The 14935-nt window shown below is 43.2% G+C and overlaps 1 protein-coding gene across 3 annotated transcripts in view; it reads left to right on the top strand.

Moving 5' to 3' along the window:
- Positions 1–14935, top strand: part of PSME4 (proteasome activator subunit 4) — a 243830-nt gene that overhangs the window by 167904 nt on the left and 60991 nt on the right. For all 3 annotated transcript variants that reach the window (XR_016312594.1, XM_089676470.1, XM_089676469.1), the window contains 7 exons: positions 1209–1304; positions 4456–4587; positions 5395–5604; positions 7180–7316; positions 10158–10211; positions 13369–13498; positions 13753–13834. Coding sequence is in view for 2 of the 3 variants with exons in the window: in XM_089676470.1 (XP_089532596.1) it covers positions 1209–1304; positions 4456–4587; positions 5395–5604; positions 7180–7316; positions 10158–10211; positions 13369–13498; positions 13753–13834 (841 nt within the window). In the remaining variant the exon portion in view is untranslated. The remainder of the gene's footprint in view (positions 1–1208; positions 1305–4455; positions 4588–5394; positions 5605–7179; positions 7317–10157; positions 10212–13368; positions 13499–13752; positions 13835–14935) is intronic.

The following is a 14935-nucleotide window of genomic DNA, read 5'->3' as shown; positions in this document are numbered from 1 at the left end:
GTGCCTATTTCACATTCGTACATACACATACTAGGACCAGTTTAGATAGGAGCCAAGTAAACTACCAGCATGTCTTGGTCATGTGAGAGGAAACTGGAGTGCCCAGGGAAAACCCATGCATCTACAGGGAGATCATGCAAACTCCATGCATGTAGTGGTTTGGATTCAAACTGATGACCTTAGTGCTGCCAGGCAGATGTACTAACCAGTAAGCCACTGTGCTGCGCAGATAGACTGGGAACACGCTGTGCACATTTCACCATGGGTATGGCGGAATACATATTTCAAAATAGGACTGCTGGTGTTTCAAAGTTGCAATAATTAGCAGTCAGAATTCTTCATTATTTTGCCTGAATACTTGGTAGCTCTTCATCTTTCCTCTCTATTATTCCAGGTGTGTGAGCTCCTTGAATTGTATTGAACATAGCGCCTGTCCTTGAAACATTAAAGCAGAACTCCACACAAACCGTTAAATACAACATACAACAATATGCAAGAACTTTGTGCAAAAGGATTTGTATTTCCATCCATGCAGTCCTGAGATATGCACACCCAGAGGCAGACTGACCATTGGAAACTTGGGCAATGCCCGAGGGCCCGGGGTCAGTAGGGGGCCCCATGAGATGCCCCTGGTACCTTTTTTCATAGGTTTTTTCAGTTTGGGCAAGGACACAGGGGCCCCATGATCCCCTGTTGCCCGGGGGACCCTTGAGTTGTCAGTCCGCCCCTGTGCACACCAGACAGCAGTCAGATTGGTGACCTGACTTTTCTGCATTGCAGTTAAGTAACACAGCTTGGTCACCTAGCTATAGAAGTGCAGATTTTGTTTCTGCCACACATGGTTAAGGGATTGTTGTCATCTTGTGGAAAGTGACAAAAGATCGTTTAATTGTTAATGTGCTGAAACTTGCAGGTACTGGGGTAGAAGGAGTTGCAGTTTTCTTGTACAGATTCTTTTGTTTAAATTGTTAAGCCGCTGTGTGATCGTCGTCCGGTTTGTGCCAGCTTTCTGATCACACAATGATATTATTTACTATGAACATTTTTGTCTAGATTATTACACACTGGAACTGCCTTACAAGAAAATGGAGCAGTTTTGCAAAACAGCCAGTCAGATTCCATGCTTCATTTAAAGGTTGAGCATTTTGGATCTGCTCCAGATTCACTTCAGTTGTAGTAATTTAACCCTGTAATTAATTATTTTGCAGTTGAGAATGTTGACCGTTGAAGGCTGTGAATACAAAAAAGTCCACCAAGACCTGGTGCGGGATCTTCTGCGTCTGTCCACCAGCTCTTACGGGCAAGTAAGTATTAAACTTTATTATATTTCCTTTATACATACACTTCTAGCACTAATCCATTTTCTGAAAGAGTTTAACTTGTTGCCGACTGCAGATAGCCGAATGACGGCTGCACTGCGGCCGGCCAGTTCTGAGTGGACGTCATATGACTTCCCCCCATAACGCGCTCTCCTGCGCGCCCCAGGGGGCGCGCACCCGGCGATCTCCGTGATCGCTGTGTCCTACGGACACAGCTGATCACGTGATGTGGTAAAAGGCCAATCACACCGGCCTTTTACCACGTGATCAGCGGTGTCCAATGACACGCTGATCAGAGGGAAATGCAAGTGCCGGTTCTTGGCTGCACTTTCCTCACGCTGTCAGATCGTGAGAAAAGTACTGCCCAAGAACCGGCAGTTGTCAGAGCGGGGATCGGCACCGATCATCAGGGCACTGATGATCAGTGCCCTGATGATCGGTGCCCAGCAGTGCCACCCGCAAATTCCGCCCACCTGTGCCCTGCAGTGCGCCCACTAGCTCCGCCCACCCGTGCCCAGCAGATCACCCACCTGTGCCCAGCAGTGCACCCACCTGTGCCCAGCAGTGCACCCACCTGTGCCACTCTGCAGTGTCACACACCTGTGCCCATAAGTGCCACCTACCTGTGCCCAGCAGTGCCACCCACCTGTGCCCACCCACCTGTGCCCACCAGTGCCACCCACCTGTGCCCACCCACCAGTGCTGCCCACCAGTGCCACCCACCAGTGCAGCCCAGCAGTGCTGCCAGTCAGTGCCCAGGGGTTGTGCCAGTCAGTGCCGCCAGTCAGTGCCCAGCAGTGATGCCAGTCAGTGCCGTCTATCAGTACCCATCATCAGTGTCACCTATCAGTGCCGCCTATCAGTGCTGCATATTAGTGCCGCCTATCCGTGACACCTCATTCGTGCTGCCTATCAGTGCCGCCTATCCGTGCCACCTCATTAGTACTGCCTATCAGTGCCCTTTAGTGCTGCCTATCAGTGCCCATCAGTGCCGCCTATCAGTGCCCATCAGTGCTGCCTCATCAACGCACATCAGTGAAGGAGAAAAAATACTTGTTTGAAAAATTTTATAATAGAAACAAAGAAACTTTTTTTTTTTTCAAATTTTTTGCACTTTTTTTATTTATAGCGCAAAAAGTAAAGCGCCCAGTGGCGATTAAATACCACCAAAAGAAAGCTCTATTTGTGAGAAAAAAATGATCAAAATTTCATATGGGTACAATGTTGCATGACCGCGCAATTGTCAATCAAAGTGCGGCAGCGCTGAAAGCTGAAAATTGGCCTAGTAAATAAGGGGGTATAAGTGCCTGGTAGGCAAGTGGTTAATCTCCTAAAATGGGAAGAAACGTCTCTACGAAAGTGAAAACAACCAAACTGTTCATTCATCATGCTGTGATCAATTTTTTTGGGGTGTCAACTAGAGTCACATGGTGCTACAACATCCAGAGGATTGCCCAGGATAATCACAGATCTAGCATATTAGAGCAAAATTGTCAGTTGTTTGCTCTTGGGCAAAATGTTTTTAAATATCAAACACAGTAATATAACCTTTGTTGGCTAGGATTGCCCTTGTGGCACCATTTCTTAAAAGCGAAGTTCTGGAATGAAAAAAAAAAATCTATAGTCACCTATGTGGATGCTGCATTAGTCCCCCGCTGCTTCTAAGACTGAGAACTGAGCGATCAATGACAGCTGATCGCTCAGTTCTCAATCTTCACGGAGCAGAGAGCCGGTGATTGTCCGTCACTGGATCTCTGCTCTGTAATTTTTTTTTTGAGACAGAGCTTTCTTTTGGTGGTATTAAATCACCACTGGGTGGTTTTTTTTTTGTTTTTTTTTTGTTTGTTTTGCTAAATAAACGACAATAAGACCAAAGATTCTGAAAATAAGAACTTTTTTTTGCAAATAAGTAATTTTTCTCCTTCACTGATGTGTGCTGATGAGGCTTCAGGGATGGACACTGGTAGGCTTCAGGGATGGACACTGGTAGGCTTCAGGGATGGACACTGGTAGGCTTCAGGGATGGACACTGGTAGGCTTCAGGGATGGACACTGGTAGGCTTCAGGGATGGACACTGGTAGGCTTCAGGGATGGACACAGATAATTAATGCCTTGATTATAACTGTAAATGTCCCGTCAGAATTGTCGGTTTCCGGGTCGTGGTTCTGGGAGAAAGTCTATAGAGGCCGTTCCAGAACTGGATGGTCGTGCATAGCCGGCTTTTGGCTATGGAACAGTTGAGAAGAGGTTAAATAGAGTCTCGCCATAAATACACCTATGGTAACCACACACCCACTTCCTGCAAAAGACTGGCAGTAAGGCTAGGTTCACACTTGTACGGGTGGTTACATCTGTTCCTGCAGCCGCAGCCGAAACGTGCTGCTCTTTTACAGATCCGTTGGGCTGCCACTCATTTTTAATGGGAATTCCATGCATCTAAGCACGCAGTACATCGCGGGAAATCGCATAGTTCAAAAGCACAATGCAGTTTCCCTGCAGCAGTGGTTTTAAAAAGGTGCAGGGACATTTTTCCTGCATCTCCCACAGGTACAGCAGCCCATTAAGTTGCAAACGTGGGCCGCACTGAACGCATAGGTGTGAACCAAGCCTAAAGGAGTGATTTTGACCATGTTATCTCAGAAAAAAACCTAAGGAACTTGGGAGCCTTTTTAAAGTGTACAATGGTTTTTAGATATTACAGAGAATATATGCTGTAGTAGCCTTCTTGTAACTTGCATACTTTATGTCCACCTTACCGTTAGTAACCATAAAAATAGGTTGTTCATCTTATGTGCAGAGATGATCCAAGCCTTCTCAGGAGCCTGTGGCAGTTGGAGCACATATGAACATGAATGCTTGGCTCTGCATTTGTATTTGTGCCTTGCATGGGTATGACACATGGGCTTGTCTTGAGTGAAACCGCAGCAATCAAGTCAGCTAGTGGTTTTTGCAGCTACTCGTAGACATTGGGATGTCACCTGATCCAGCCAAAAATGGCAGATTTGGCTAACCATCATCTACCATATGTCTAGAAGTATTTCCAGATGACAGCTGAAGAAAGTGGGCTAACTAGGTTAGAGGGTGTATATCTGCCGTTATTGTATGGTTTATTCATGTCATCTTTGTTTTGCACAGATCAGAAATAAAGCTCAGCAGGCTTTTTTCTCTGCTCTGGGAACATACAATTTCTGCTGCCGGGACATCATTCCTCTAGTACTTGAATATCTGCGGCCAGACAGACATGATGTCACTCAACAGCAGTTCAAAGTAAGTGTTTTGTTTCTCATTGTTCAAGATCAGATTATTTTTTTTAATAGTACGATTTAAAATAATATTTTCTTTGCATCATCATTCTTATTTTGGACGTTTCCCCAAAAGGGAAAAGTTCTACTTTTCTGCATACCCCCACCCCATCTCCCCTAACCCACCAGCCCCCCTCCCCCTCATCACCACCACCACCACTTTTGGAGACTTTTTTTTTTTGGGGGGGGGGGTACCTGTGCATCCCGTGCAGGTAAATACAGGGCTTTTTTTATTATTATTATTCAGGATTTATATAGCACCAACAGTTTGCTCAGAGCCAGGGGTGGACTGATCATTTGGAAACTCAGGCACTGCCCGTGGGCCCAGGGTCAGTAGGGGGCCCCATGAGATGCCCCTGGTACCTTTTTTATAGGCTTTTTTGAGTTTTTGAGCAAGGACACAGGGGCCCCATGATCCCCTATTGCCCGGGGGCCCCATGAGTTGTCAGTCCGCACCTGCTCAGAGCTTTACAATATAAAGGGAGACAATACAGCAATGATACAGTTCAATACAAGAGGGTTAGGATGGCCCTGCTCCTTGGAGCTTACAATCTAAGAGGCCTTACAAGGGTGTATGCCGTAGTATGCCCTGTGTGAATGAGGGTATCTAATATTGTTGCCCAGTCATCAAAAGCATGTGTTGCCCATAGCAACCAGTTTGATGTTACTTGTCCGTTTCTAAAATAGAGACTCTGCTATCTGTGTGACTGCTAGATGCAATCCAGACTCATCTAGCAAATGAGGTCTAAATGAGAGCATTTTGTGTTTTCAGGGTGCCTTGTATTGTTTGCTTGGAAACCACGGTGCAGTGTGCCTAGCAAACCTTCATGACTGGGAATGCATTGTACAGACGTGGCCGGCAATAGTCTCTTCAGGTCTCAGTAAAGCAATGTCTCTAGAAAAACCATCCATTGTACGCCTTTTTGATGATCTGGCTGAGAAGATTCATCGGCAATACGAAACAATTGGGTTGGACTTTTCGGTAAGTTTCCCCTCTTAAATTATGCTTAGTGTGACACTCTCTCTTGCAGAGTCTTCCTTACCATTTGAATCAGATTTGCAGTTCCTGGTTTCATGACCAGCAGTTCATGCTGATATTATCTGGTATCAGATTTCCAGTTACAGTTGATTGAAAAGGAAACGCGTGTTCTGTGCAGTGGTGTCAAACTTAAGCCTCCAGGTTCACACTATTTTTATTATTATTATTATTATACAGGATTTATGGCACCAACGGTTTGCTCAGTGCTTTACAATATAACGGGAGACAATACAGTAACAATACCACTCAATACAAGAGGGTTAGGAGGGCCCTGCTCCTTGGAGCTTACAATCTAGGAGGGAGGGCCTAGTGGTACAAAAGGTAGTAACTGTGGGGGATGGACTGGTAGGAAGAGTAGAAGATTCCATTGTTAGCTGAGGGCAGGATAGGCTTCCCTGAAGAGATAGGTTTTCAGAGATCGCCTAAAAGTGACCAGAGTAGGCGATAGTCTGATAAATTGGGGTTCCAGAGGATGGGGGAAGCTCTGGAGAAGTCCTGGAGATGAGCATGGGAGGAGGAGACGAGGGAGCTAGAGAGTAGGAGGTCTTGCGAGGAGCGGAGAGTACGGTTTGGACTATAACTTACATGTGAATGGTAAAGGAACCGCACTGCATTCCTGTGCAATTCACATTCAATTTAATTCAATGTGGTGGGATTTGAGCCTATTCATTTTGAATGAGCTAATTCGCACCAAAGAAGTGCAGGTATCTTTATTGGAGCTGCACCGCAGCCAGATTTCATGGTCAGTTTTGATACTGACGTTTTGTATTGACACCTACAGCGGATTTCAAACACAGTGCGATTGCAATGTGGTGCGGGAAACACACAGGGACCGATTCCTTTCCCGTACCACATTTCTGTGCATCTAGACTTTAGTCGTGATAATGTGCTACATTTTCTGGAGCTTTTCTTTGAACATGACTGTCAGGTAATTAAAAATATGATCACGAAGCTGTGCCTGCAAAAAACGATAGTAGATGCTTACCTCTTCCACTGCCTTCTTCAAGCCCTGATGAATGGAGCGATTTCTGGCCTCCATAACGTGATGGCTCTGATATAAACCCGTTTGGAATAGAATCAAGACAATCACGTTCTGGTGTAGTGCTTCAATTTAGAATGTTTTAAACTTGACAGTGTCACCATTGAGGACAAAGCAACTGAAACCTGCTTAGTCAAAGCCTGGGCTTTCTTTTAGGTTTAGGGGTTAACCCTTTGAGGACCAAGGGACGTATTTGTCCCATGTTTTTAATTGCGTGTATCATCTGATTAAGAACTTAAAACTCTTTTTTTTTTTTTTTTTTTTTTTTGGTTTGAGTCAAAATATTAGTTCTTATCAACAAACAACAAATGGATCTAGCTTTTTGCCAATTATTTCATGAAATGGCTTAGTTACAGCAACTGAAGTATACGAACTTTAAAAACAAAAAAATTGATTCTTTTGGCGTTCCAAAATCTTACGGTCCTCAAAGGGTTAAGGTTTAATTGCGATGCCATTGATATCTATGTGACTTGTTACAGGTACCAGAAAGTTGTATCCAGATTGCTGTTCTGCTGCAGAAGTCGCCTATTCCTTCTCTTGGTGTGGAGTTGCTTCATCCAGATCAGCTGAGTCTAGCAGTGCAAAGACAGGAAGAGAAGAATGCAGAGTCTTTACGGTATGGCCAGTGGGATTTGAGGAAAGGCAGCAGCTTTCCTGCTTGGAATATACTTGATTCCTTTGTGTGAAAATTGTATAGTATGTATGCTGGATGTCCTCCTTAACCGATAGTATCTCTCTTTTTTCCTCCCATCTGTGTCTCTATAGCAGCCTTTTACAACAAGGTTGCCTTCAGGTTTCTTTAGGGGTGCCTTGGCGAAATGCCTAAAAACTCCCTAAAAATTGTATACAAATCTAAAAATTGTATACAAGTCTGGATCAAGACTGCCTTTTAGTTGCCACAGAGCAAAGCCACAGATTTTCATTGTGCACCATTACAATCTTCTAGCTGCTGGCGTTTTAACAACCAATAACATCAGTTGATAAGGGGGACATTGAGCACTTGCACAGCTTTCTTGTTTGCCCCACTCTGTCAGTATTGGGGTCACAGCTGAGGGAGGGAAGATACTGTGGGAAAGGAGAAACAGTGTAATACTAGTCAGTACCAGTGTGTTTGCTTTGGAATAATAAATCGCCTCTAACGTTGGGAGTCCTACATGTGTGGATGTTGCTGCGTTCTGTAAAACTATTAGTTTCATTTTTTAAATTTTAGAATGGTGTGCCTTCAAGATTGTGCAGAATTTTAAAAGGTGCCTTGACTGAAAAATGGTTGGGAAACATTGCTGTATAGGATTGACTTCCCTTCACTTTGTTGTCCTGCAGCCACATCAAGAATTGAGTGGGAATACTGTTAAAGTGAGGAATATTCTTGATAGTTATTAAGGTCACCAGAACTACTGTCTCCATTGGAAGATTTTCCCCTCTTTTCCTGTTCTGGTGACAACCCAAACTTTTTTGAATTTTCAATTACTCTGTGATAACAGTGAACAGGACAAATAGTGTGAATCTCCCTGAAGGAGACACAGACGGCAGTAACAAGCTGCCAGGTGTTCTAATCCCTCTGCACTCTGTCAAAAACAGATTTTCCTACTACGAGGGGCGTTCAAGTCAAACTGGGACGTTTATATAATAAAAAAACAAATTTCAAGAAATGGCATTTATTTTTCGCCATACTCCCCTGCTACATGTATACACATATCCCAACATTTAACTAATGCCTGGAAAGCTTCGGCATAGAAAGATTTGTCAGTACGCCTGAACCTTCCTAGGACAGCCGGCTTCACTTCGTTATCATTGTGTTCACTGTTCCCAGAGAAAGATTTGTCTCTTTTTCATGACAATTTCTTATGCATTTTCATGACATTATGCGTCGATCATCTAGCATTCCACGCGCTGAATGTTCACAGGAATGACTGCTGTGGGCTGGGAAACACCATATCCAGGATCATCACTGACATACTTACGACCATCTTTGAAACGTTTACACCATTCAAATGTCTTACTGCAGCTGAGCGTCTCATCACCGTACTGTGCTTGAAGTCTTCACTAGAAACTTCATCACCACGCTCTGTTCCATGCATGCGCTGACACAGTTGTCTGCCATCTTGATTAATGGTTGAGACTGGCCTATGACATGTGCGCTCCCTATCAGTAATAGGACACACTTGCCACTTACTACTGCATGTAGTACCGCCACGCTAGCATCCCTTTTTATACCTGTAAGATTAAATGTCCTGATCTGACTTGAATGCCCCTCATAGCTATATGTTGAAGTGTATATAAACCACCAAACCAGAAAATATATTTCAGCTTACCAGTCCTTAAATGTGGTGGATGCATTTTTTCATTAGTCTTTTTATCCCTCATTTTCACCTGACAATCCTGTAAATAAGACAGTTCGGGGTTTATTTACTGGAGAGCTGTCTACACGGGCAGCTTAAAAGATAAAAAAAGAAAAAGAAAAACCTAAAAATGTAATATACAGTAGCTTACAAGTCCTTATATGTGGTGGCTGCATTTGTTTTCTTTTTAGAAAGGTTAAGAACATTTTCCTAAAGTAAAGAAAATTCCTGTGGATATTGCCAGAAATGTTGTGTCCTTGACACTTCCTATGACCTGAACTAAAAAGCACAAACATCCTTATCTTCCTTCAATAAACATCTAATCCTCACACAAAATGTAGTTGAACAGAGGAAGACATGTTTGATGCCCTGCCTGGATGGCAACTATGGCTCCTTCCATACATACAACGGAGAAATGAGGGCAGCCATTAATAGACAGGAAGGGGTTTATTTACTAAAGCTGGAGAGTCCAAAATCAGACTCACTTCTGCATAGAAACCAATCAGCTTCCAGGTTTCATTGCCAAAGCTTCATTGAACAAGCTGAGGTTAGAAGCTGATTGGTTTCTATGCAGAAGGGAGTCTGATTTTGGACTCTCCAGCTTTAGTAAATAAACCCCTTCCTGTCTATTAATGGCTGCCCTCATTTCTCCGTTGTATGTATGGAAGGAGCCATAGTTGCCATCCAGGCAGGGCATCAAACATGTCTTCCTCTGTTCAACTACATTTTGTGTGAGGATTAGATGTTTATTGAAGGAAGATAAGGATGTTTGTGCTTTTTAGTTCAGGTCATAGGAAGTGTCAAGGACACAACATTTCTGGCAATATCCACAGGAATTTTCTTTACTTTAGGAAAATGTTCTTAACCTTTCTAAAAAGAAAACAAATGCAGCCACCACATATAAGGACTTGTAAGCTACTGTATATTACATTTTTAGGTTTTTCTTTTTCTTTTTTTATCTTTTAAGCTGCCCATGTAGACAGCAGTTTGGTTTACCAATATGTTCATATTATATTGGCACATAGCGCAATCATGTATTTTGATGTGTCTGTAATGCAGATTTATCTTTCATGGCTCCTGCCTCCTGTTCTCATTTCTGACTTGCTTTCTCTTTGTAGGCATTATGAACGCTTAGTCGACACTTTGATCGATTGTGTTACACAAAGAAACCTGTAAGTATCTTATTGTGGGGTTTCTCCTGTAGATTTATGTTTAGAAACTTAAAAGAGAAGTTCAGGATTGTAAAAAAAACAAAAAAACCCCCTTATACTCGCCTAGGTGGATGCAGCATCGGTTTGATGAAGGAGCGCGCGGTGTACCAGCTGTCAGCCTCTGAGTTTAATAGGCTACTGGTAGTGGGGCTGGTTTGGTGCACCTGTGCCTTCTACCCACACCTAAACACCAGAGTCTCTTGCACCAGGACAAAACGCCCAATGTGCATGCGGCCTCTGTAGTATTAGTAGTAACGTGCTCTGGTTTCACTGTACACAGGGTTTAATTTTTTTTAATATACGAAAAAGGAATAGCTATGTTTTCTATTTTTTGCAACATAGTATTAAAAAAGCACAAGGGTAACTATATATATATATATATATATATATATATATATATATATATATATGATTTTTCATATCTGGGTAGGGGGTGCGCGTGCCGCTATTGGCAGCTACGGCTGTCAATCACGGGGTCTCAGCTGGAGATTCCCCGCCAGCGATCCCCGAAGAACACTGACAGAGGAGAGGTCTGTATGTAAACAATACAGATCTCTCCCCTGTCAGCTCCAGCATGCTGTTTTGTTTTGTTCTGCATAGCAGAGCAATACAAAGCAGCATGTTTACCCAGTAAAGCACATATAGTAAAACAGCACAGTTAACCCTTTGATTACCCCATATGTTAACCCCTTCCTGCCCAGTGTCATTAGTACAGTTTCAGTGCTTTTTTTTTTTTTTTTTTTAGCACTGATCACTGTATTAGTGTCACTGGGAATATTAGTGTCAGAATGCCCGGTGCAGTCCCACTATAAGTCACTGATTGCCATCATTACTAGTATTAAAAAAAAAAAAAAAAAAAAATTCCAGTGTACATATACCGCCATTTGTAGACGCTATAACTTTCACGTAGATCAATTAATTTACATGTATTGGGATTTTTTTTTTTTTTTTAGCAAAGACCTGTAGCAGAATACATTTTGGCCTAAATTTATGATGAAATTTGATTTTTAAATTTTTTTTTATTTTACTGGACTTGTTTTCTAGCAAAAAGTCAAAAATATTGGGTTTTTTTTCAAAATTGTCAGTCTTTTTTATTTTTTGGACCATAAACAAAAACCCGCCCGAAAGAAAGAGAAAGCTCTTTTGTGGGTAAAATAGGACATAAATGTTATTTGGGTGCAGTGTTGCATGAGCACACAATTGTTAGTTAAAGTAACACAGCGCCGTTTTGCAAAAAATGGTCTGGTCAGGATGGGGGGTAAATCCTCTGGAGGGCAAGTGGTTAAAGGGACACTGTCATGAGAGGTTAATGGAGGGGTGCCGTGCTAGAGTAGTCATATTTTTGTAGCAAGTTCAAAGGCACATTACAAATGAATACAAAATTTTAATAAGTACAACGCAGCAAGCATTTCATTTTTCTGTGCTTTTTACCTGCAATTTACTAAGTTGGTGACAGGGTCTCCTTAACTAGTTGCCGACCGCAGATAGCCGAATGACGGCTGCACTGCGGCCGGCCAGTTCTGAGTGGACGTCATATGACTGCCTCCCAGAACGCGCTCTCCTGCGCGCCCCAGGGGGCGCGCACCCGGCGATCTCCGTGATCGCTGTGTCCTACGGACACAGCTGATCATGTGATGTGTTAAAAGGCCAATCACAGCGGCCTTTTACCACTTGATCAGCGGTGTCCAATGACACGCTGATCAGAGGGAAATGCAAGTGCCGGTTCTCGGCTGCACTTTCCTCACGCTGTCCGATCGTGAGGAAAGTACTGCCGAGAACCGGCAGTTGTCAGAGCGGGGATCGGCACCGATCATCAGTGCCCTGATGATCAGTGCCCTGATGATCGGTGCCCAGCAGTGCCACCCGCAAGTTCCGCCCACCTGTGCCCAGCAGTGCGCCCACTAGCTCCGCCCACCTGTGCCCAGCAGATCACCCACCTGTGCCCAGCAGTGCACCCACCTGTGCCACTCTGCAGTGTCACCCACCTGTGCCCAGCAGTGCCACCCACCTGTGCCCACCAGTGCCACCCACCTGTGCCCATCCACCAGTGCTGCCCACCAGTGCCACCCACCAGTGCAGCCCAGCAGTGCTGCCCACCAGTGCTACCAGTCAGTGCCCAGGGTTTGTGCCAGTCAGTGGCGCCAGTCAGTGCCCAGCAGTGATGCCAGTCAGTGCCGTCTATCAGTACCCATCATGAGTGTCACCTATCAGTGCCGCCTATCAGTGCTGCTTATTAGTGCCGCCTATCCATGCCACCTCATTAGTACTACCTATCAGTGCCCTTTAGTGCTGCCTATCAGTGCCACCTATCAGTGCCCATCAGTGCTGCCTCATCAACGTACATCAGTGAAGGAGAAAAAATACCTGTTTGAAAAATTTTATAATAGAAACAAAGAAACTTTTTTTTTTTCAAATTTTTTGCACTTTTTTTTTATAGCGAAAAAAGTAAAGCGCCCAGTGGCGATTAAATACCACCAAAAGAAAGCTCTATTTGTGAGAAAAAATGATCAAAATTTCATATGGGTACAATGTTGCATGACCGCGCAATTGTCAATCAAAGTGCGGCAGCGCTGAAACTGAAAATTGGCCTGGTAAATAAGGGGGTATAAGTGCCTGGTAGGCAAGTGGTTAAAGTGGTTGTAAAGGCTCAAGGCTTTTTACCTTCATGCATTCTTTGTATGAAGGTAAATAAAACCTGTGTGTCATTGGCTCCCGCTGCGGTCAGCCACAGCCAGTGAGCCAATTGGGGGGGGCAGGGCCGAGCCGAGGCCATGGCTCTGTGTGTGAATGGACACACAGAGCAGTGGCACGAGAACAAGCCTTCTCCAGTGCCCCCATAGCAAGTTGCTTGCTGTGGGGGCACTTGGCAGGAGAGAGGATCCAGGAGCGCTGGCAGGGGACCCAAGAAGAGGGGGATCGGGGTTGCTCTGTGCAAAACCATTACACAGAGCAGGTAAGTATGACATGTTTGTTATTTTGTTTTTTAAACTTGCCATTAATATAATTTTTTATCGTCTTATTATTAACGGCAAATATAATGCTTTACTTTCCAAGAATAAAATGATGGTTTTTAGAAATACAATTGAGATCATATGTGACTCTTGTGTCTTCATTTCAGCCCATGGAAGTTTGAACACATTGGCATTGGGTTCTTGTCTTTACTCCTGAGGGATGACCATGTTCTACCTCTTCGTGCAATCAAATACTTGGTGCACTGTCTGATTCATGATGCTCTTATTGTCCGCAAGGTACAGTTGTTATTCCATTTTTTTTTCTGTTAACTGTTTAAGGAATTAATATTTTTTGCAATGACCCCAAGTCACCAACCTGGAACAAACCATGCAAGTTCTTATGTTCATACTTCTGACAGCAAAATAGCTGAACAACTAGTAGTTTCAGGAGAGGTCACTGAGTTGAAAGGTTTTCTTTATGTCATACTATAATACAAGAGTGCATTCTTATAAAATACAACATTGTGACTTTATTTTCATTTTTCTTCTAGATGGCAATCTCAGCTGTAGCTGGAATTCTAAAGCAGCTAAAGAGACCCCATATCAAAATGCCCATTTGCCCTTACACAATCAGTACGTATATATATTTTTGGAAATGTACCATTTAAATTGTTGAATGGTTTTATTGTCCTTTAACAAAGGCTTGTATTTTATTGAATGGAAAACCATCAGCCTTCAAATTTGAATGAAAATGTGTGGCATTTATTAGGGTTAGGTATCCACATCTATGTCTCATTTTTGTGTGTCAACTTGGCTTGTCCACAGTGCAGTGATCACACCAAGTAAAATGTGATGGACAGTCTGAAAAAAGTGTTTTGTTTTTTTTTTTCAGCTTATTTTTAAATCGGGTTTCTGCCATACTCTTGCCTCTTGCCTGCCTAGATTAATGGCATACAATGCTGATAAAGTAATATTTCCTAAAGTTATACAGTTGTGCTCAAACGTTTGCTTACCCTTGGAGCATTGATAATATACAGTATGAACTTTTTTTTTAAAGAAAACATGGGTGAGCAGCAAAAACACTTTTCTTGTATTTCTTGTGGGATTCATATTCTGTATCTGTAGGCCATAAAACAATGGCACAATCATAAAACAAAACCTGGCAACAAGTAAACAATTGAAATGCCCCCTGTTCAAATTTTTGCATCCACTTAGTTCTTAATCCTGTGACTTGCTCCCTTTAGCATCAATGAAAGTGGTGCAGTCTTTTGTAATAGTTGTCTATGGAGGCCCTGAATTCTTGCATGTGGTATAGCTGCCCATTCATCTTGGGAAAATGCCTCCAGGGTATGAAAAGCCTTTGGTTGACTTGCATGGATCACACATTTAACATCTCCCCAGAGTGGCTCAATGATATTCAGGTCAGGAGACTGTGATGGCCTCTCCAGAAGCTTCACCTTTTTCTGCTGTAACGAATTAGTAAAGGCGCAGTAAAGGCTTCTTTCTGGCAATTTGTCAATGCAGCTTATTTTTGTTCAAGTATCATTGTATTGTGCTTCTTGAAACAACCACAACATCTTTTTCCAGTGCAGCCTGTAGTTATTCTGATGTTACCTGTGGGGTTTACTTTGCATCCTGAGCAATTCTTCTGGCAGTTGTGGCTGCAATCTTTCTTGGTCTACCTGACCTTGGCTTGGTATCAAGAGATCCCTGAATTTTTCCATTTCTTAATAA

Source organism: Staurois parvus, unplaced genomic scaffold (genome assembly GCF_062004578.1).
Source record: "Staurois parvus isolate SC_StPar_1 unplaced genomic scaffold, SC_StPar_1.0 ptg000169l, whole genome shotgun sequence".
NCBI lineage: Eukaryota > Metazoa > Chordata > Amphibia > Anura > Ranidae > Staurois > Staurois parvus.
Note: the sequence above shows the minus strand (reverse complement) of the source record. Positions and strands in the feature narration are given on the sequence as shown.